We start from the raw sequence: 24,307 nt of genomic DNA, 5'->3' as shown, positions 1-24,307 counted from the left end.
ACAAAGGTAGAAGAGATATTGGATGATAGTGGGGATGGAAGGATAAAGGGAGGGTTTTTGAGGGTGGGATAGACATGGTCTTATTTGTAGGCAGTAAGGAATGAGCCTGTAGACAAGGAGGGATTGCAAATAAGTCATAGAATAAGGATTACAGAGGGGCCAGCCTGTTGGAGGAGACAGGATGGAATCTGATTGCTAAAATGGGAAGGAGTACTTTACAATCAATATGTGAGAAAGGGGTGAAGGAGGAGATAGTAGCAAAAGGCATCTGAAAAGTAGGCGATAAGGAAGAGGAGAGAAGAGGGAAGTCACTGACAGTGGCCTCAATTTTTCTGTAAAATATGAGGAAAGATTCTCAGCTAAGAAGGTAAGGGAAGTGGAGGTCTGAAAAAGGATAAAAAGGTTTAGAAGAGCTTTTGGAAAGTGAGATAGTGAGTTGATAAGGCAGATACAGAAGGGTTTCCTAGCAAGAGTGAAGGCCCAGTATTACTCTACAGTATTTTTTATAAGTACCAAGTAGTAATCAAGGCCACCATGTCCTGACACAAATCAGCCTGATTTTTACTACTTCCTTATACCTATCTTACTATGTATCAGACTTATTCTTCCAAATAACCTCCTTACCTAAGGAGTTTGAATTTAGTCTTTCTGTCTATATTCCATGGCTCCATAAATAGTACTTTTTAAGTTTTCTAAGTATAACCGACTAGATTTTTTCTTTCCTATTTACACTGAAATGTGGATTGTCAGATTCATTAATCATTGTTTTACATTTCAGCAGTTTTATTAAAAATCTACTACATCTATTTATAAATGTTGGATGATCAAGGGTCTACTTAAGGAAAAAGTCTACAGATAGTGAGGGATCTCCCAGTGTCAGAATTGTGTGATAAATTTTGAAGTACATGAATGGTAAGCAATGATAGACCCAGATAAAATTTGCATAGTTTATATTTACCACTGAAGCTTTGTCGATTTGGAAGACTACTAGTTCTAGTGTAAAGCAAATGCAAAAAATAATAATAGACTAATGGAGTAAAATGTAAAGGCAGATATAGGCAACAAATATCTATTTGGAATTGTGTTTGTAACCATGAAGATAAAACTTTCAAGTTAAGAGCAAATTCATGAAAAAATTAAGTTTATCATAAATATATTATTCAAATTTTTAGTCAGAATACCAAGTAATCAGAATTTTACAGCCAATGAAATATGTAAATATAGTAATGAAATTAGTATTTGTTGTGCATTTGCTAATATGCATGTTTTATTATTTATTTTTAGCATTTTTTCTTTTTAAATTTAATTCCAAATTCTCACCCTCTCTCCTATTTCTCCCATACCTATTGAGAAGGGAAGGAAATAATTATACTCATGAAATCATGTAAAACATTTCTATATTAGCCATGACAAGCTTATTTTAAATCTAACAATAGGCCTGTGAAGCCTTTGTTGATTCTGTGATTTTTGGAGTATCAAGGCTTGAGTGTTTCTCTTACTTACACCTGGCTCACTTCCATTTTGAGGGAAATAGCAATTAAGCATGACTATATACTTATCAGGGGTCCTAACTTATCTGTTTTTAATTAAAAATGTATAGTACTTAGCAGAAACTAATTAGGAGAACCATATTTCTTGACTAATTACAATCCTTTCTGTTATAAGATCTGAATAATATGCCACTCTCATTATTCTTTAAGTTCCATGAAGGGAGGCCCATATAAGGGCCCAAGATCATATGCATATGTATGTATATATACACATATGTGTATGGAGTACATTAAGTACTCCATAACTAGATAGTGTCTTCATGCTTGTTTACTGATGCCTTTACAAATCTCTATTTAAATCTAGGGAGAGCCCATCACTTTTTGTGAGGATAGTTTTGTCAAGCATCGTTCCAGCTTAATGAAGCAGTTTTTGGAAACTGCAGTGAATCTTCAACTTTTCAAGCAGGTAAGTGTGGACAATTTTAATTTACTTCTCTGCCATGCAGTTATCACTGTAATACTTTTTAAAAATTATTTTGAGCTATGTGTAAGCCCTGCTAAAGCTTGGTCTTTTCTAGGAATAATTAACCTGTTTATTTTATTGCCAGATGAGATGTTCCCCCTCCCCTTCAGTTTTGTGTATTGTAGCCATTTTTGTGCAGACTTAAAAGGAAACTCCAATTGTGAAATCTGTACCTTATATTCTCCAAACTCTTTTTCTCCACCACCACTACTACCACTACCAACTGTTCTGCTGTCTTAAAGAGTTACCTGGGGCAATGATAAGTTCATTAACTTGCCCTGGGTCAGAGGCTGAGGCAAAATTGAACCTAGATCTTTCAAATTGAGCTATCAGTCTACTACCCTGTGCTCCCTCTCCAATTACTCTCTGCAAATTTTATATTTTAAGAATTAATGCTACAAAAAATTGATGTTTACTAAATTTTAATTGTTATGATCTTCTGAGGACCCCCAGTATAAGGCAATATACCTTATTGTATTTTTTTATAATAAAGTGTTTTATTTTTTTCCCGTTACGTGTAAAGATAGTTCTCAACTTTTGTTTATACAAGCTTTCCAATTTCAGATTTTTCTCCCTCCCTCCCCCCTCCCCTAGACAGCAGGTAATCTGATATAGGTTATATCTATCTATCTATCTATCTATCTATCTATCTATCTATCTATCTATCTATCTATCTATCTATCCACACACACATACACATAATAACATTAAACATATTTCTGCATTAGTCATGTTATAAGAGAAAAATCAGAGCAATGACAAAAAACCTCAAAATAGAAAAACAACAGCACCAAAAACAAAAGAAATATTATGGTTCATTCAGCATCTATACTCTACAGTTCTTTTTTTTTCTGGATTTGGAGATCTTCTTCTATCATGAGTTCCCTGGAACTCTTCTGTACCATTGCATTGGTGAGAAGAATATAGTCCATCACAGTAGATCAACACACAATGTTGACGATACTGTGTATACCTTATTGTATTTTAAGAGTCTAATGCTAGAGCAGCATAGTATGACAAAGAAACTCAGTCAATAAACATTCATTTAGTGCCTTCTCAGTGTCAGCTAAGCCCTGGGAATACAAAGAAAGGTAAAATGTAGTTACTGCTTTCAAGTTGCCTATAGTTTAATGGGGGATACAACATACTACCAACTATGTACAAACAAGCTATATGGTTCATTGTTGTCCTTTGTTCTCAAAGAGGACCAAAACGACATCACTATGTTAGAGTTAAGGTACAGTGTTTCTGATTGTGGCTGATCAGACCAATACAAGCTCAGAAAACTCTACCACAGGTCAGGCATAAATAGTCCATGTGAACATTTGGGGTGCATTCTCTAAATTTTCACATCTCATGTTTCATTTGAGCTACTTCAATCCTGTTTTGCTCACAGAGCACAGCACCCTCTTTGATGATGACACACCAGGCTGGGTGGTCCTGTACCTGTCTCTGCCATGTCATTAAATCAATTCCAAAGTTCTTCAGAGAGACCTTGAGAGTAGGTTTGTGTTGTTTTTCTGACCACCATGTGAGCGCTTGCCTTGTGTGAGTTCTCTGTAAAATAGTCTTTTAAGAAAATGTACATTTGGCATTTGAACAACATGGCCTACCCATCAGAGTTATGCTCTCTGCAGTAGAGTTTGGCAATTTAGTTCAAGAAAGCACTTCATTGTCTGGTACCTTATTCTGCCAAGTGATCTTCAGAATCTTGCTAAGACAATTCAAATGAAAGCAAATTCCATTTCCTGGCATGACACTGGCATAAGTTCAGGTTTCACAGACATATAACAATGAAGTCAGCATAACAGCTCTTTAAAATTTTGGTTTGGTAGTCAGTCTAATACCCCCTCTCTCCCATACTTTCCTTTGGAGCTTCCCAAACACTGAGCTAGCTATGGCAATGTATGTGTCAACCTCATTATCAAGGTGTACATCCCTGAAAATATACTGCCAAGGTAAGTATTTAGAACTTCTCCATTTGCTATAAGCAGTGGTTCCATGTCTGATAGTGTGGTGCTAGATGGTAGAGCACCTTTGTTTTCTTAGTGTTAGTTGTTAAGCCAAAATTAGCACAAGTAGCAGAGAATCAATACATACTTTGTTGCATCTCAGCTTCAGAGACTGCAATGGGTGTACAATCATATGTGAACAAAAAAAATCACGCACCAACTCTCCCTACATTTTAGTGTTGGTTTGTAGCCTTTTCAGGTTAAATAACTTAGCATCAGTGCAGTAGCTGAGCTTGACACCGTTTTTGTCCTCATTGAAAGTATCTGGGGGTAGGTAGGTAACACTGGCCTTGGATTCAGGAGGACCTGAGTTCAAATCCAGCCTCAGACACTTGACACTTACTAACTGTATAACCCTGGGTAAGTCACTTAACCCTCATTGCCCTGGAAAAAAAAAAGAAGAAAACCCTTTAATTTTGGGGGCAGCTAGGTAGCGCCGGCCCTGGATTCAGAAGGACCTGAGTTCAAATCCAGCCTCAGACACTTACTAACTCTGTAACCCTGAATAAGTCACTTAATCCTCATTTCCCTGAAAATAAAAAGAAGAAAACCCTTTAATTTGGGGGGCAGCTAGGTGGTGAAGTGGATAAAGCACCAGCAAATCACTTAAACCCCATTTCCCTACAAAGAAAGAAAGAAAGAAAGAAAGAAAGAAAAAAGTATCTGACAACATTGCTGAAAACAACATGCTAAAAATAAAAAGTATGAGAGCAAGAACACAGCCTTGTTTCACTACATTGGTGACTGGGAAAGCTCAAGAACCTCATCTATTATCTAGAACCTGGGCAAGCATGCCATGATGAAATTGACATTCAATATTCATGAACTTCTCCAGGCAACCAAATTTCCACATAATTTTCCATAAGCCCTCATGATTGACAGTATCAAAGGCCTTGGTCAGATCAACAAATGCTGTGCACAGACCTCTGTTCTGCTCCTGGCATTTTTCCTGGAATTGTTGGGTGGAAAACACCATATCAACCATTCCTCAGCTCTTTCTGAAACTATAGTGGCTCTCAGGTAGATGACCATCTTCCAGGTGAAGCCTGGAAGACTTTGGCAAGAATCTTGCCAGCAGTGACTAAGAGAGAGACACACCCATCACCATGATTGTCACAAGACAATATTTCCTTTACCTTTATAGAGATGGACCATGGAGACATCCTTGAACTCCTGGGGGATAACCTCCTCTTGCCATATAAGCTGGAAAATTTCAGTTAGCTTTTGTATGAGCAATGGACCCTCCATCTCGTAAATCTCAGCTGGAAGAGAGTCAGTACCAGGTGCTTTGCCACAGGAGAGACACTTAATGGCACTTAAAACCTCTTCTTCTGTTAGAAATTTGGCTAGAGGGATGGACTTCAACCTGAGGTAAACAGTTAATGGCTTCAACATTGATTGATGATGGTCTGTTCAGGCCATCTCTTTAGCATCATGTCCTTATCAATAATGCTAATCAGTGTGGCTCCATCATCACTGAGTAGTTGAGATGCAACATAAGTCTTAGGTCCACAAATAGCCTTCAGGGTATCATAAAAGCATTTTGGATTGTTACCATCTGTGTAAAACTGAATTTCATTTGCGTTCTTACTGAGCATCCTGCATCTCTCTAAGCTTTACTTGTATTTTACTTTTGATAGAGTTAAATGTTGCCTTTTTAGAGACAGATGAACTATCCTGCTGGTAAACCCTGTGGTGTTGTTCCTGGCTTTTTCATTTAGCAACTTCTGAATTTCCCCATCATTTTTGTCAAACCAGTCTTGATGTTTGCAAATGTTCTGGCCCAGAGGATTAAATGCAGTACTGTACACCAAATCTCTGAAAGCTGCCCACTCCTTTTCTGCTCCTCTGTTGTTGTGTGTTGGCTCAACTTTCTCTCCAAGTTAACAATAAACTTCCCACTCAGAGAAGAGCTCTAATCTGTTGACAATAAGTCTTCTAGTAGTCATTTTGCCTGGGCACTGCTGCTTTTATTGAATGAAAATATTTAGCTTGGAGAGGATCAGTACAACACTCTGTGCAACACATCACCTTCATCATTCTCACATTCTCTGTCTGTCTCCTCCCTACAGTGACATGGTCTATTAAATAACAATGTTTGCTGTAAGCGTGTATCCACAAAGTTTTATTGCATTTAGGTAAACAGAAGACTGTGTTGGTGATGAGAATGTCATGAGATACACTCTAGATCCTAGTATATCCGCACCTGCTGCTTTATCATTTGCCTGTCACCACAGGACTTTGAGATAGCAAAAATGGTAAAATAGTATGGGTGACGTCTTTTGATTCATGCATAAATGGGATTTAAGTGAGGAAGAGTGGCAGGAAGTAATTGGCCTCACTCTTTCTTCCAGAGTCATCACAGTGCAGTGGCAGGACAAAAATCAAGATAACTGGTAATGGCTTGAGATATAGTGGATGACTTCCCTGTCTAACCAAGCTCTAAGCGCTCCGAGGTGACTGCTTCAGTTGCCTCCATGGCAGTTGGAACAAATTGTTCTCATTTGCCCATTCCACCGGGGACAATCTTTACATGCTTGGGCTTTGAGACCCCCTTGATTAGTCTCAACTTGGTTTAGCCTATCTGCCAAAACAGTTTACTGGGGTGTGGCCATTGTGCATGCTACAGCTTCTTGGAGCCACAGGTGAGAGTTAGGCAGATCAGGTAGCCACCAAAGATGGAAAGCAGTCCTGAAAAGGGCTCAGAGCCCTCACAACAGAGATACTAGTCTTCTCTGAACATACACCGAAATAAATAAATAAATAACAAATAAATAAGTAAATAATAGATAAATTGAAAGTAAACAGCAGGGTGAAGGTACTAGATGATACTTCAGATGCTTTCCAGTTCTATATTTCTATAATTCTGTAACTAAAATCATTGATGTAAACAAGTCTCACTACTGTTGACTTTTAAAAACCACTGAAACTTTATTGAAAATTATAAATCTTTATGAAGGGGTTTAGTGTTATGAAGGTATGGTAAATTTACTGCTAGGAAAGTATAGCTGGACTACTGAAAGCTAAGCAAATCAACAAAGAAATAAAATGAGGAAAAGGGCACAATTTAGATGGATGGTAGTTCATTTAGATAGATTATTCTCTTCTTCATCATCATCATAATAGATTTACATAGAATTCCAAAAATAGTTCTTTAGATCCATACATTCTGAGATATGACATATTTTGCAAGATGAGATCCATTTCTCAGCTTTCTTTACTGTTAGAGTAACAGAAAAGCATAATAGTTATACGTATTTGTTGATTTAAAATTTTAGAATGTCCATATCAAATTTAACTTCCTTTTCTCATTATATTACAGTGCTTAGCACAGTGCCCAGCACCTTTTTGTTGTTGAATCATTTCCTAGTCATTTGCAACTCTTTGCCACCTAGCACATAAGTCCTTAAAAATGCTTGCTAACTGACTGACAACTTCCATAAAGACAAGTATTCTTAAGATTTAGTATTTACCTTCAAGTACTAAATATAAAAGGGTCAGCTAGGTGACACACTGGATCAAATGCTTGGCCTGAAGTCAGGAAGATTCCTCTTTGTGAATTCAAATCTGACCCACACACTTGTGACCCAGGGCAAGTGACTTAACCTTGTTTACCTCAGTTTCCTCACTTGTAAAATGAACTGGAAAAAGGACATGCCAAATCACTCCTGTATCTTTGCCAAGAAAACCCCCAAAATGGGTTCATGAAGCATCAGACATGACTGAACAACAAGAAGCAAATATAAAAGGTGCAACATAGGTAAAGTGGATGAGAGAGCCAACTCTGGAGTAACAAAGATCTGAGTTCTTTAACAATCTCTTTGAATAAATCACTTAAACTCTCAATGCCCCAGGGAAATTCTCTACCATTCAATCAATAAGCCCTTATAAGTTATTAATATGTGCAATGTTCTGTACTAAGTTTGGGGACTACAAGGCAAAAAATAAGACAGTTCTGTCTCAAGTAGCCTATGTTCCGGAGAGGGAGAGGAAGGGAGGGAGAGGAGACATGTATATAAGTAGGTATATAGAAGATACATAAGTCAAGGTATGTAGAGAGGAAGGCACTAGCCTCTGGGCAGGGATGGGAACAGGCTTTAGAAGGTAGTATTTTAGAGCTGAGTCTTAAAGGAAGCCATGAATTCTAAGAGCTTCTAGTAAAGAGGAAAAAGCATTAAAGATATAGAATGTCATGTTTGAGGAATAGCAACTAGGAAAGTATAGCTGGACTACTGAAATGTGGAAGAGAGAAACATAAGAAGGTTAGAAAGATAGGTAGAGGCTAGGTTGTGAAGAGCTTTCAGTCACAACTAAAGAATTTTCTATTTTTTTCCAAGAAGTAATTAGGAAGTTTGTTGAGTATGCATTTTGGGTTGACAATAGTATAGTCAGTCCTATGCTTTAGGACAATTATTTTGGCAGCTGTTCAGAGGATGGATTATAGGGAGGAGAGAATTGAGCTAGGAAGATCATTTAGAAGACTCTTGCCTTAGTCTAGGGAAAATGTGATAAAGACCCTTTGTGAGTTAAGTAGGGAATGTGTATAAGAAATGTTATCAAGATAGAAATAACAAGATTTAGCAACTGTTTGAATAGGAAAAGTGACTGAAAGTGAGATGTTGAGGTTAATACCCAGTTTGTATTTGCGTGATTGGAAGGATAGTGACATATTGCAGAAAGTTAGTGAAGTTCAAAAGGAGACCTATGGCATATTGAGTTCAAAATATCTAATAATTAAATGGAATTGGAGCTTAGGAAAAAGACTAGTATATAGACCTAGAAATTAACTGAAGAGAGCTAATAATTGGAACTTTGTGAGTTAATGATATCACCAAACAATGGAGGTATAGGAAGTAAAAGATAAGAAAACTCAGGATAGAGCTTAGGGGTATGCCTGCAGTTAGTGGACATGAAATGGATGAAGTTCCATCAAAAGAGACTAAAAAGAAACTATCAGATAGGTAGAAGGCTCAGCAAAAGCAGTTTCACAAAGACCCAGAGAAGAGAGTCAATCCAGGAGAGAAGTTGGTCAACAATCTCAAAGGTTACAGAAAGGTCAGGAAGATTCAGGATTGTGAAAAGGCCATTTGGTTTAAAAATTAAGATATCACTAGGGAGTTATTTGACCCACAAGATGAAAGTGTAGACATTTTCTCCAGTCTTAACTAACTCTCAAAAATCATCCAAAATAGGATTTGTGAGCCAGAGGTAGAGCAATTCCCACCATCTCCATAGTTAAAGACACCAAGATACCTAACTATTTAACAGCCTTTTGAATTATCAGCTAAGAACACTAATCCTTATGCTCTCACTCTTCACTCTCTACCTAAGCCTTCTTGCACTAGAAAGACCCACACAACCTGATTAGGATGTATTTAGCAGTTTTCTTGATACTGCTATCGTTGCTGACAGCACTCCCTACCCCTTACCTCAGCCCACCATTTCGTGGCAACAAAGAAGCAGACTACAAGTCTGCCTAACCACTTTTGAAAGAGGCTATGGTTTAGGATGGTGGAACCATGCTCTACGTGGAGAGATTATACTAAACAGGACTAAATGTCAAAAGGAATTCTGATAGTATGCAAATGGTTTGCACCAGACCTAATAAAAACTGGCATACAGTTGGGACAAGTCCTGTTTCCCAAAAATTCACTTGGGACAGAAACTGCACCTGGGCAAAAGTAAATCCCCCAGATCAAGAGAAGCCTGAGACCATGTTGAGGTCCAGTCAATCAATAAATATTTGTTAAGTGTTCAGTTAAAGATATCACTAAGGTTTTGAGCCTGAGGGACTAGGATGGTGTCACCCTCCATAGTAATAGGGAAGAGAAATAATGAATTTGGTTCTGGAGATAATGAATTTAAGATGTCTACAAGACATCCAAGTTTGAGATTTTTGAAAGAGATTGGAAGTCACCAGAAAGGTTGGGGCAGGATAGATTGAATTGAGATGCAGCAGCATAAAGATAATTTAATAGAATTTTATTTTTTCCAATTACATATAAAGATGGATTCATTTTTATAAGATTTTCAGTTCCAAATTTCTCTCCCTCTCCTCCCCCACCCCCAAGATAACAAGCAATCTGATATAGGTTATATATCTGTAGTCATGTTAAATATAATTCCACATTAGTCATGTTGTAAAAGAAGAAACAAAAGGGGAAAATGATGAAAAAAAACCCAACGTGAAAATAGTATGCTTTGTTTGCATTCAGATTCCATAGTTCTTTCTTTGGATGTGGACAACATGAGTCTTTTGGAATTGTCTTGGAAAAATGTGATGCTGAGAAGAGCTAAGTCTATCATAGTTGATCATTGCACAGTGTTGCTGTTACTATGTACAGTGTTCCTCTGGTTTTGCTCAATTCTCTTATTATCAATTCATGTAAATCTCTCCAGGTTTTTCTGAAATCTGTCAGCTCATTTCATATAGCACAATAGTATTCCATATACATATAGACATATATTCACATACCATGTATTAATGTACCATGACTTGCTTAGCCATTCACGTGTTGATGGGCATCCCCTCAATTACCAATTCTTTTTCACCACAAAAAAGCAGCTATAAATATTTTTGTACATGTGGGTCCTTTTCCCTTTTTTATGATCTCTTTGGGATATAGACCTAGTAGTGGTATTACTGAGTCACAGGGTATGCACAGTTTGATTGCCCTTTGGGCATATTTCCAAATTGCTCTCCAGAATAGTTAGATCAGTTCAAAACTCTAACAGCAATGCATCAGTGTCCCAGTTTTCCTACATCTTCTCCAATATTTATCATTTTCCTTTTCCATCATATTAGCCAATCTGATAGGTATGAGGTGGTACTTCAGAATTGTTTTAATTTGCATTTCTTTAATCAGTAGTGACTTAGAGCATTTTTTTCATATGAGTATAAATAGCTTCAGTTTCTTCATCTGAAAACAGCCTATTCATAACCTTTGACCATTTATTTAAAAGATAGTAATTAAATCCATTGGAACTGATAAAATCACCAAGTGAAGTAGTAGAGAGGAAGAAGAAGAGAGGGCCTAGGACAGAACTTTGTGAAACATTATGGTTAGATGGTGTGATCTAGGCGAGGATCCAGCAAAAGAGACTGAGGAGTGGTCATATAGGTAGGAGGAGAAACAGGAGAGAGTGGTGTCCCAAACACCTAAAGAAAGGATACTATCAAGGAGGAGGCTAATGAGCAGTGTCAAGAGGAATGAGGATCGAGAAAAGGCCATTCGATTTGGCATTTAAGAGATCACTCGTAACTTTGGAGAGAGAATTTTAGTGGAATAAGATCAGAATCTGGATTTTAAGGGGTTAAGAAGAGAGTAAGTGGATAGAAATTGGATTCCTAAATTTTAAGTGGCCTTTTCAAGGAGTTTATCCACAAAAGGCAGAAGCGATAGCATGATAGTTAACAGGGATGGAAGAATCAAGTCAAGTATTTCGTGGGATGAGAGACATGGGCATGTTTGAATGCAGTAGGGTGTGAGCCAGTAAGAAAATGGAGAGGGATTGAAGATAAATGATAGAGTATGGATTACAGAGGAACAACCTGTTGGAGGAAATAAGATGAAGTAAAATTGACTGTGCATGTAGAGGGATTAGTCTTGTTAAGGAATACAGCCACCTCATCATGTGAGATAGAGCGAAGGAGGAGATTGTGGCAGAAGACATGCGAGTGATGAGATGAAGAAGAGGAGAGAAGACAGAATTCACAGTGAATGGCCACAAGTTTTTATCTAAAAGATGAGGGAACGTTCTCAGCCAAGAGGATAAGGGGAGAGGGGAGGTGAAAAGTTTTGGAAGAGATATTGTAGAGAGTGAGATAGTGAGTAATAAGAGAGGTGTAGGATTGCCTAGCAGCAATGAGGGCCCACTTGAGATTGTCTAGCATAAATTCTTATGCACCCAGTCATAATGGTTGCATGACTTTCTCTACCTTCATTCAGCAAGATGTATGTAGGAGCAAAGGCAACAGATGATAAAAATTATTCAAGGCTGATAAGAGGGTAAGGGACTTAAAAGAAGAGGACAGTGTAGAGTCAAACTGGTTCATCAAGGTATGAAGATGGGGGAAAGAGGAGAGAGTGTGGCTAGGACAAAGGAGATGGCCTGGGTCAGAACTGTGAGGTAGAGGGATTGGTGATCACAGTGTGGACAAAGAATAGGATTTGGTAGGGGAAGACAGAGGAAGAGGTGGAAAGCCAATAATAGATAATGGTCAGATAAAAGGATTTCATATTTCTTGAACATGGAGTTATTAAACTTGTGCATGATGTATGACTAATGAAGGTTATGACTATCTTTGTGTGAGATTGAGTTGAGAGAATTTGTAAACCAGGTACTGAACTCATTGTGGAAGGAAGGGGAAGTGACTTTGAGGTTTATAGACAACAGTTAGCAGGATTTTGATTGGGTGATAGATATGAATTGCATGAACCTCAAAGGAAAAGAGAAAGGTTATAGAATGATGGATGTAGAAAAGGAACCTGGAAGTAGTATTGGAGAGCAAGGTGAGAATTGATGTTGGGGACACAATATTGTCAAAATATGAAGAATTTGGAGTAAGAGGACATGGATTTTAATTCCATACTAATCCTTAACATCTGTGAGACCTTTAGCTAGTCCCTTAACCTCTCCAGCTTTAAATTATATGATCCTTTAATATATATTCAAAGTAAGTAGAATACTTATAGATGTAGAAGACATAAATTTTTAAAAAAATCAACTTCTTCACAAGTGACCCAGGAATTATACAGTTAATAGAGAAATAGGAACAAAAATATAGCACATTTATTATTCCACAATGTGATAGAATTTACTAGAATAAAATCTTTATAACCTATACTTAAAATAAATAGCACAGTAAGTTAAAAGTTGTTTAACTTTTAAAATTTAATTATATTGAAGGAAAATTTCTTTGATTTGAAATTGAAACAAATCATTTCAGTTTCTTAAAAAACTGATAAAGGCAGAGTAGAAAATTGAATTACAGTAACTTTTACTTGGAATCTTGGCAGACCTTGGGAAACTGTATTATGGGTTGTATTGAGAGAACACCTGGGAACCCATGATTTGATTAAGGCTATCCAGAATGGATTCAGGCAGGGGAGGTCATGCTTAACTAATCTGCTAGACTTCTTTGGAGATATGCTGCCATGATAGATAAGGGAAATTCAATGGATATAGTGTACTTTGATTTTTTAAAAAGCATTTGACATTGTTCTACATCAAAGATTAATGGCTAAGTCTTGGAAGGAAGATAGGAGACAAAATAAAATGTTCTCTAGATTTCTTCTACAAAGATACTTTTCTGTGTCCTATATATACTTGAGTTTCAAATCATGTATCATGGTATCTATTTAGAAATATCTTTAAAATAGTTCTGGAAATAAAAGTAGTGTTACAGAAAATAATATACTATTCCATAGATTCTTAGTGATCCATTCATTTATTCAATGAACATATACACCTTCAATGTATAAGATTATTTTGCTAGGTGGTGCCGTTTTCTCATAAAAGGTGACTCGATTTCATCTTAAACCTTGTCTTTTCTTGCCCTCTCCATCTTCTTTTACTCACTGAAACTTGGCTCTCTTCTGATGACACTATTTTTCTGGCTATTCTTTCCAAGGTTAGATTTCAACTCATTCACCCAGACTCACTGTTTGTGGTGGGAGAGCTGGAGTATTCCGAGTTTCCCTTTGTAATTTCCAGTCTCTCACTATACCACCATCACTCAGAACCCTCTCCTCTTTTGAGGTTTACTCAATCCATATGTACCACCCAATTAAAATTCTGATAGCTGCTCTCTACAGACCTGTAGTGGTACTCTCCTTTTTTCCTTGTTGAGTTCAGTACCTGGTTCACAGTCTTTCTCTCCTCCCATACTTCTGCCCTCATGTGAGGACATTTCAGTATACATATTCCTACTTCCTTAAATCTTTTAATTTTCCAATTCCTCAACTTTCTCATTGCCCATGACCAACTCTTGCACCCAGTCATAGCTACACAGAGATGGTCATAGTTTTCAACCACACTAATCATAATCTGTTGGCATTCTACCTCTCCCTCTGCTTTGCAGAGTAAAGCTGGATAAAATGAGGAAACCATGCTGCCTGGCTCTCCTATAAGTTTATGTTATGTGAGGTTTACTGGGCTCTCAATATGTTAAGGCAATCCTTTTATACATCCCTAATCAAATTTACCATCCTGTTCACTACAGTGTCTTTTTCGAATCTTTAAATTCTTCTTCAAGCCTCCCACAGCTACCCCTTCCCCTCTCATTTGAGAAGCATATTTTCACATTTTGTGGAAAAAATGAGGCTATTCACAAAGAGTTCCTTCCTCTTCCCTCTTCTTTATCTCACAGAACTCTAATGATTTCTGCCACTTTCTTCTCCTTCATTCTTGTCTCATGAAGTTCCTTGCTAAGGCAAAGCCCTCCACCTGGACTAGGGAGCACACTCCATTTTGTCATCTCCATTCCTACTTTCTTTCTCCTATGCAGTCACTCCCTGTCTACTGACTGCTTCCTAATTGCCTACAAACAAGCTTATTATGTTTTACCCATTTTCAAAAAAGCTTCACTTGACCTTCCTATCCTTGCTACCTTTTGTCCTATATCACTACTAACTTTTGTGGTGAAACTCCTTGAGAAACCATATTTAATGGGTGCTTCCTTTCCTCTCACTATCTTCTTAACTCTTTACAGTCTGGCTTCTGAACTCATCATTCAACTAAAAGTGCTCTCTCTGTAGTTATTAATGATCTCTTGATTGCCAGATCTAATGTCCTTTACTCATTGCTTATTCTTCTTGACTTCTCTTCAGCTTTTGACACTCTTTATCACCCTCTTTTCCTTGATATTTTCTTCTCTCTAGGTTTTCATGTGACTGCTCTCCCTGAGTTCTCTTCCTGTAATGCTACATTGTCCTACTGAGCCAATGTTGTATTCCTGGTATAAATCCAACTTGGTATATAATTTTCTTAGTATATTGTTGCAGCCTCTTTGCTAGTATTTTATTTGACATTTTTGTGTCAGTGTCTGTGTTATTTATCTGTTGTTTTCTGTTCTGTTTGGTTTTTTCCCTCATTTAGATATCAAGACTAAATTTATGTCAAAGAAGGAACTTAGAAGCATTTCTTCTACTTTTGTTAACAGTTTATGTTAAATTAATTATTATTTCACCATATCATAGAATAAAAGTTTGTTGTAATAATGTTTGATTATTTAAATTTATTTGTAAATCTGTCTCATCCTGGGTTTTCTTTACTGGGAAAGTTCATTAATGGCTTATTCAGTTTGTTTTGTTTTTTTTTTAATTGATTTATTTAAATAATCTTTCTCTTTCTGTTAATCCATTTTAATTTTTTGTTAAGTAGTCATTCATTAAATTTAAATTGGTGCTTTTGTTGGCATATATTTGAGTAGTTTACAATAGTTTGTAATTTTTTTAAATTGTGAAATTTCCTTTTTTCATTTTTGACACCAAAAAATTAATTTCCTTCTCCCTCTTAAAAATGGTCAATTTTTTTTTCAGGAAAGAGAGCTAATAGTTTTACTATCTGTTTGATGAGGTTTTTGTATTCAATTCTTTTAATTTCTTCTTTATGTTTTCAGAATTTCTACTGTAGTGAATAGTTGAGATTTTTTGTTTTGTTGCGCTTTTAGTTACATATTGAATTCATGGATCACCTCTACATTTTGTTGATGAAAGCATCTAGAGATAAATTGAGGATTGCTTAAAAGTTTTATGATATTATTTCATCGTCATTTTCTTTAATTAAACTTTCAGTTGTTTCTCTGAATTGCTCATTTACCCACCAATTCTTTATGCTTAAATTAATGAATCTCCAATTAATTTTAATCCTTTATTCAAATGCCTTTCTTTTAAATTATTTTATTGCACAGTAGCCAGTAAAGGATGTTTTTAATACTTCTTAATTCCTAGTATATCCCCATTGCATGCGATACTTCCTTTTGGTTTTAGTTAGATACTTTTTATGATATTAAAAAATGTTCCCCTGTACTTATACTTTATAGGATTTTTAGCATCAAAGTGTTGTACTTTGTCAAAAGCTTTTTCTGTGTCTATTGAGATGATCTTGTGTTTTTGGATGTTTTGATTTTTAATATAATTATTTATATGGATTGTTTTCCTAATGTTGAACCATCTTTACATTCCTGCTGTAAATTTCACTTGGTCATAATGAATGATTTCTTGGATAAATTGCTGCAATCTGTGTGATAGGATTAAAAAATTTTTTTTTTGAATCAACTATTACTGATTTTGGCGTATAGTTTCTTTCTAGGCTATATCTTTCCTTGGTTTAGTTATTAGATTATGTGTCTCATAAGAGGATTGTTATGTTTCTTTTATAAGTTTTAGAGTAATTTGTGAAATATAAGTATTGACTGTTCTTTAAAAGTTTGATATACTTTTTCCTCTGAATCAGGTCCAGGAGTTTTTTCTTTAGTAGTTTCTTTCCAGCTATATGTGTTTCCTTTTCTGAGATCAGATTATTTAAGATCTCTATCTGGTCTTCTGATAGCTCAGATAGTTAAAACTTTTGAAGATATTCTTCTATTTCTTTTGTGTTCAATAGGTTTTTTGCATAATAAAATAATAAATAAATAAAAAGAAATAATGAATTTTATTGTTCCTCTTAGAAAACAAAGGATGAACAACAATTTGGGGGCATTTAACTGTGCATAATATATTATGATTATTATTTTTATTTTACTGCAATTTCACCTTGCTCATTTGCCAGTTTATTGATTTGGTTTTCATTTCTGTTTTTTTTAAAGTAGTTTAGCTAAGGGTTTATCAATTTTACTAGGTATTTCAAAGAACTGGTTTTTATTTTTATTTGTTGTTTCTATTTTTTGTTTCTAGGTTATTTCCTCTATAATTTTTAGTATTGCCTCTTTTATACTTACTTTAGGTTTGTTTATTTTATAATTTTTAAATGTATATTCAGTTCATTAATTTCTTTTTCTGTTTTGCTAATGTATGATTCTCTTTCTCTGAGGGCCACTTCAGTCACGTCCCAGAAATTTTGGTATATTTTTCCCCATTATAATTTCCTTTTACATATTAATTATTTCTATGATTTGTTCTTTTACCCACTAATTATTTAAGATTTTATTGAGTCTCCATTTATCTGAATCTTTTGTTGTGATCTCTGTACCAATTTCCAACCTTACTCCATTGTGGTCTATAAAGGATAAAGTGACAATTTCTGCCTTTTTACATTTATTTGTAATATCTCTCGTCCTAGTACATGGTCATTTTTTTAATAAAAGTTCCATGTGGTATAGAGACATATATATATATATATATGTATATATATATATATATTCTTTTTGCTTTCCTATTTGGAAGGTGTTATAAGTTTTTTAAAATTCTAGTTTCTTTAGAAATTTGTTCAATTCCATAGTTTCCCTTTTGTTTATCATTCTGCTAGATGTATCATAAACTGATACAGGGATATTGAAGTCTTCTGTCAATATTTGGTTATTGCCTATAGTTCAGATGATATTTTCTTTATGAATTTGGATGCAAAGGCAGTTGGAGCATATTAAATGTATTGCTTTGTTGTCTATGGTTCCTTTCAGCATAATTCAATTTCCTTGTTTATCCCTGTTTATTTTTTGAATGTTTGTGTTAACTTTGTCTGATATGATGGCACACTTCTCTTTTTGAAGTTAACTGATACATAGCAAATTTTTTCCCCATCCCCTCAGTTTTATTTTGTCTATGTCTTTGTTTTAAGTTGCTCTATTCTCACTGGCTCTTTTCTCCTCTTCCTTGATCCCTTCTTATTTTTACCCCTTTTCCTTTGAGATTTTGTTTATTGCTTATTCTCTCCTGTTTTTATCTCTTTATATATTTCTTCTCCCCACCCCCTCCTTTATTTCCCTCCCAGTCAGGTAGACAGCCCCCCTTTTCAGGTACTCCTATTCATTGTTTTTTAAAATACCTTTTCATTGTGCTCCTTTCCAAAAAGATTTTCTATCACTCTCTTTATTATCCATCTCCTCTTTTTGTTTACTCTAGATCCTCATTCTCTGATTTATGACCCCTATAATTGTCTGATTTATCCCTTTTCTCTGTATTCTTCATATAATCAAAGCTTCTAGACTCTGTCCTATAGGCCCTTTCTGCTGTTGCCTTTTCCGTTGTATCTCACTCTCAGAACAAAGCCTAGTATTGCAAGTGTCAGAGAGGACACTGCTGTATGGCAAGGCACTTCCCCTCCCCTAATGATCATGTGATTCTTGTCCCCCTTGCATTTGCCTAGAATTTTGCTCCCTTTGTCCATGCTCTCCAACTATCCCCTTCTCCAGGTAAATATATTTATCAGGCACCAAAATCCCCTATGTAAAGTCATCCTGTGTAAATTCCTCATGTCCCTTCATTCTAGGAGCACTCAGCAGTGGAACCTCTTCCCACCTGCAAAATAAGACCTGCTTCCTTTCTTCCCCTTTTCATTCTCTGTTCTTCCTCACCCACTCCCTCTAGTCACTTCTCTTTATGAGACCATACTTCTCATTGTGAGTCCTTGATTTGACCCCAGCTCATTTCTCACTCCTTTCTATTCCCATTTTCTGTGTTCAGAAGTTCTGGGCAGATCTCTTCTATTATTTCTTTCATTGTAATAGTAAGTATAAAGGGTTTTGTCCTCTCATGATCTACTTGTAGATGTATGATCCTTAGGTTGTTTCTTCTCATACTGTCTTTGAGATCCCTAAGTTTTGTTTTCGTAGTGAATATATTTTCTTTTAAAATTTTTTTATATATTTTCTTTTACTATTCTGGTTATTTGCTTCTCTTCTTTATTTGGAGTTTATGTTTCCTTCTATCGTAACTGCTTTCCTGTTGATTTATCTGTTTATGTTTAAGATCTTTGAGATTTTTTTTTCTTTCTGGAATCTTTAGTACTTTCAGTCCCCCCCCCCAAATCCCTTATTGCTCATTTCTGACTCCCTCCCTTGTAATTGTAGTTTCCTTGGTAGGGGGGACACTGGGGGAGAGATATATCTTAAAATATCTCAGCCCCCCCTCCCACACTGGACAATTCACAGATCACCAGCCTAGGTCTCTGCCCCAAGTAACTTTTGGGTGGTCAGAATTGACGCCTGCTGAATGCTGTGCTCTTCCTTCATACTTACTGAAATGCTACACAGCTCCCCACACTCACAATGTGCTGTCTTGGTGACCTGTCCCACCCCCTCTGTTCCTTAGTTCTCTGGCTTGGCACTGGCACTTCAGAGCCTCCCTTTTCTGGTACTGTCAGAGGCTGCTTTCTCCAACATAAGCATTGGTGCTTCAGGTTTCAGCCCCTAGCAGGCTTTTGCTCCTGAAATGCTATGGCCAAGCTGGCTATTGAGCCTTGAAGAAACTTCCAGGGCCTGGAGCTAAGGCTTTATCACCCTGGAAAGAGGGAGGGTGACTAGGATATAGGAATAGGTTTGGATGCAAACCTGTGTCAAGTCCTCGGGTCTGCTAGTGCAGCCTCACTGTTGGCAGCCTGTGAGGTAGTAGAGGGGTGCTGAGTAAGCATCAGTACCTGTGCTTTGTTTTGCTTTGCCTTCTTTTAGATTCTGCGTGCCCTAGATTATGGAAATAGCTGAAGCTGTTTTATATTTGGAACATAATTTCTTTTTTGGAGAGCTATGAGAGGTCATGAGGATTAGAGAAAATATCTAGTTTGTCATCTTGTTGATCACATGTTCCAGACCTAACCACATAGTAGACTATTTATAAATGTTTATTGGATTAATTAATTTGTTTGTTTAAATAGTTCAGGTTGAGGCCTTTTCATTTTTCTTCCTTTCTTCTAATTTGATGTTGCGACCAGTGTTCTAGTTAATTTGTTAATTTGATTAAACATGGACAGTTGATTTGAAAATAAGTCCCACAGTGACAAATAGTCATTTTCTGTCTGTTAGAACATACGCAGTTCCATTTTGTAGGTCATGTAGTTTTCACCCTAACTGCTTTCCAACAGTGTGGCATAATAGTGTTGGACTAGGAGTCAGTAAAGATCTGGGTTTAAATCTTACCTCTGACACTTATTAGCTATATGACTATGTCCAAGTCATTTAGTCACTCTGAGCCTCAGTCTTCTTATCTGGAAAGTGAAAATACTTAAAGTACCTATACCAGGAGAGTAATCCTGTCCTTTCTATTTCTTGTTGACCCATAGTTATAGTAGCTGACTCAAGCTTAGTATTTATATTGCTTCTTCTGCCTGGTACCTAGATTAATTGTCAGCCCTATAAAGGTCCCCATGGCTTCCTCACTAGATATTTCTTTCCCCTGCCAAAGTATGAGTTCCTCTCCCAGGCAGATGATTTCACTCTCATGTTCTAACACTCTACACTAACTCTTCCTCCCATAATATCTGCCACCACCTGTGGTGTGTACCTAAATGCTTTCCAATTTACTGAAGTCATTGTTGATCTGAGAGTTATATTCTTACTGACTCCACCACTGTACTGTTCTCATACCCTACTTTTCCTTTCCTCACACATTCTCCCATTCAGAAAAATGGTTAATGTGCCAGGAAAAAAAATCAGCAAATTGAATGTATGTGTTTGTACATACCACCATATAGATAGAGATTCAGCTCTAAATTTATCAAAATAAAACATCTTCCTTCAAACTTTAGGGACAAGACATGGCATCATATTGTTAAATTTTTACTGAGAATTTTTTTTTAGGAGGAAGAACTTTGAATGAACTATATATTTGTTTTCCCACAGTATATATTGAAATAAAAATGTTCTAACCCAGAGAAACTTGGTAGTGTTTTAATAGTTGTCCTCAAATGAAGTTTTACATTTTTTAAATGAATCTTTACCTTTTTTCTTCAGCTCCCAAGAAGATTAATTTCATTAGTTGAGACAGCTGTCTTTGTACCCAAGAAGGGGTTCTTGTTTTAAATAAATATTTTAGATATGACAATTTTTCCTTCAGGCTAAAAATAAGATTTCAGTTTGTAGATTTGATGGCTGTGTTACTTCAATGCCTCTGCTCCTTTGCTTTGGCCTTCAGCCTGGCATCTTAATACTGAATATGGTATCTTTATACCGGCTTTTTATCCTTGTAAAAAATTCCTTTCAAATGGGCTGGGTTTTTTTTTAATCATATTGATATTACTCATACTTCTTTTAATCAAAATGCCTAACTTCAGTTATTTTTTCTACCAATGGAATTAATTTATTTTATGCTATTAGATGCTTTCAGATTAAGCAAAAATAACTGTATTAAATGGATTTCATGACTGTGAATTGCTGGAAATAACTTTTAAACAGGGAATAGGAATAAAATTAGGGTCTGCATGTATGATTTCATTGATAGAAATTCATTACTAGGAAACTCTGTCAGCAAGATGGCCTTTTCTATTCAAATTCTATATTAGAATTTGCTAGAGCACTACTGAGAAGGTTAAATGACTTGCCCATGTTCACACAGCCAGTATGTATCAGATGCTGGAATTCAAAGCTGAAGGCTTCACAGCCAGGTAGGTACCTATCTACTACTTTGTGTTGCTTTTTAGATAGAAAAGTTAGAATGCCTAAGAACTATGAGGAAGCACAGGTTTCCTCTTTTAGGAGAAAGGTGTAATGTAAACTAAAAATTTGCATTCCCATCCAGTTTAACTGGAAGATATAATAAGAACATGTTTTCCCACCATCTAGGAAGTTGTACAGTAGTTTCACACTTGATATTCTTTTGCAGTTTAAAGTTCTCCATTTTAAAAGTATAATTTAAATGGCAGTTACTGTTTTTACTTGACAATATAATCAACTGCAGACCAGCTAAAACTGAAAATACTTTTATTATTATTAATAGCATTAATTTAGCTCCTTTAAAGTTTGCAAAGTACTTATATCAGCTCTCTAATTGCTATTCATATTACTATATGAAACTTGAAACATTGATAACTATTAAATGCACTAGAATAAAAAGCAGCAACTTTCTGTGATAAGAAACTGTGTCGCATGTATGTCATACTAGGATATAAGGAAGCATTTTGTAATGCTTGAAAAGGTACTCTTTATACACTATCACATAGGTATCCCATATGTCATGATTATAGACAAATTCAGGATCATTTTAGATTTAAATTAAAATTGTTGCTTCTATTTTTAGTAATCATCTTGAAAATATATACTCCTTACATAAATCATTTTTTCTTAACTTTTTCATAAATGTATGTTCCTGTAGCTATGTTCTGTTTTCGTTATCTTGTAGCACACTCTTTGTTATCTACTTTGAGTTCCTGGATTTCACTTTAGGAAAAGAATGATTATTCATTCAACAAATGAGCTCCTATTAAAGTCCAGACATACTGCTGGTAATTGTGAGTGCTACAGAATTTAGTAAAATACTGTCCTTGTCCTTAAATAATTGAATAGACTGCTTGATAGGTATTGATTAATGTCATTACCCTAATCTTAAAACAGGAAACTCTTTGATAAAGCACTATCAATCTACAATGTTTTACTTGATCTCTGTTGCTACCATTGTTGTTATTAACAGTCATACTTGGCATTACTTACATCTAAATGTCTTAACTCTAATAATCCGCAAGCTGGGAACTGAAATCCACTGTTCCAATTATCTATGAGTATGTTTTTGCCAAATGATGAGGGCTACCATTAATCAGGTGTCAGGTTATGTCATGTAGCAAATTCATAACTGTTCCAAAAGAGATAATGTCTTTTAGTTCAAAGACAGTTTTCTACACAGCAGTAGCTTAAGATGAGCTTATCTCTTTTACTGTGAAAAAATCCAGTGATAGTTCATGGCCAGACCAGTATAATAACTCAATTTGGAATAGGGATAAAATACTAATTTTGAATGCAAAAATGAAGGGAAAGAAGTTTAGCCAAGAAAAAATAAACAGGAAGCAATTATATAAACATTCTTGTCCATTGTTACTAGTTCTCAATTTATTCATTTGTGGCATATTTTTAAGAACTAGCCTTTTCATTCATTTTGTAAATTGACAGATGTCAGATTGCTACCGACAATTGTTTGCAGATAGGATGATAATATGTGACACAGCCCAAATGATGATTTTTTTTTATTCCAGTGTACTGTTTTAGCAACGCAAAATAGTAATTCATGCTGGAAAATGCATAATCAGTAAATACCCTCTGAATACATCTCTCCTTAGTTATCAGCTGTTCTATTCAAACTAAAATGGATGGGTTTTTTCTAGTAAAAACACTATAAATGAAAGCCTTTTTGAAAATTTCATGACCTTTATCTCTTGACATATTAAGTAATTTAAAAGGATTTTTTCTTTTGTCCTAGAAAACTGGAACGCATCATTTAAAATGTATCAATTTACCTTAACTTTCCTTTTCTTTCAAAATATTTAGCACTTTTTTACGAAGGTTGGCTTTGATTTATTTGTATTCCCATGCATGATTCATAGTAGGTGATTAATATATGTGTGTTGTTTGTGGTTTGATATTTAGCCTCTGTGTGCCTCGGTTTTTTCAATTGTAAAATGGGGATTATAGTAATAGCACCTACATCCCAGGGTTGTTGTGAAGATCAAATGAGGTAATAATTGTAAAATGCTTAGCACAGTGCCTGGCACACAGTAGACACTTAATGAATTCTTATTCCCTTCCCTTTCCCTTTCTCTGTCTACTTACATCACCTTCAGGTTTTGGTTTCTTACTTTGTATTTAAAATATGTATAAGACAGACTTGGTGTAAATCTGATTTTTAAATTCACAGTTTATTATTTATTGCAGAAGCTAAAAATATTTGATTGTCTTTTTAGTCAATCTTGTATTTAAAAATGTTTTCATTAATTACAGTGATTTCTTAGTCTAAATGCATGTTGTGTAATCTCTTATACTTCAGATAAATATGTCATAAATCATTTCAGAATATGTGATATGGAATTATGAAATCAAATGTTTTATGAAAAAATTTTTATCTCAGCAAAGGATATTTTCAGTAACAAATAAACATTTATTATTGGTAGACCCTTCTACATGTTGAAAATAGCCAATTCATTGCTCCTACCTCCCGAGCTGTGGATACGTAACTATAGCTGAGAATTGTGCAAGTAAACACCTTATGTCAAAGTCACCAAGTAAAACTGTTATGTTTATACAGCCATTAATTTACCTTTACAAAGAACTGCATGGTGGAATGTTGGCCTTTATGTTATCTCCTAGTGATTTTCAACTTTTAGCCTTTATGGGTATGTGTATATACTTTTTACTTTGGTATTACAGA

General features: G+C 35.6%; 1 protein-coding gene across 2 annotated transcripts in view; it reads left to right on the top strand.

Annotated features, from left to right (window-relative positions):
- The window catches only part of DENND1B (DENN domain containing 1B), a 327,844-nt gene that overhangs the window by 266,232 nt on the left and 37,305 nt on the right, over positions 1-24,307 (top strand). For both annotated transcript variants that reach the window (XM_043962753.1, XM_043962752.1), the window contains one exon: positions 1,855-1,956. In XM_043962753.1, the coding sequence (XP_043818688.1) occupies positions 1,855-1,956 (102 nt within the window). The remainder of the gene's footprint in view (positions 1-1,854; positions 1,957-24,307) is intronic.

This window comes from Dromiciops gliroides, chromosome 4 (genome assembly GCF_019393635.1).
Source record: "Dromiciops gliroides isolate mDroGli1 chromosome 4, mDroGli1.pri, whole genome shotgun sequence".
Lineage (NCBI taxonomy): Eukaryota > Metazoa > Chordata > Mammalia > Microbiotheria > Microbiotheriidae > Dromiciops > Dromiciops gliroides.
The sequence above is the reverse complement of the archived record's forward strand: the minus strand, read 5'-3'. Positions and strand labels throughout refer to the sequence as shown.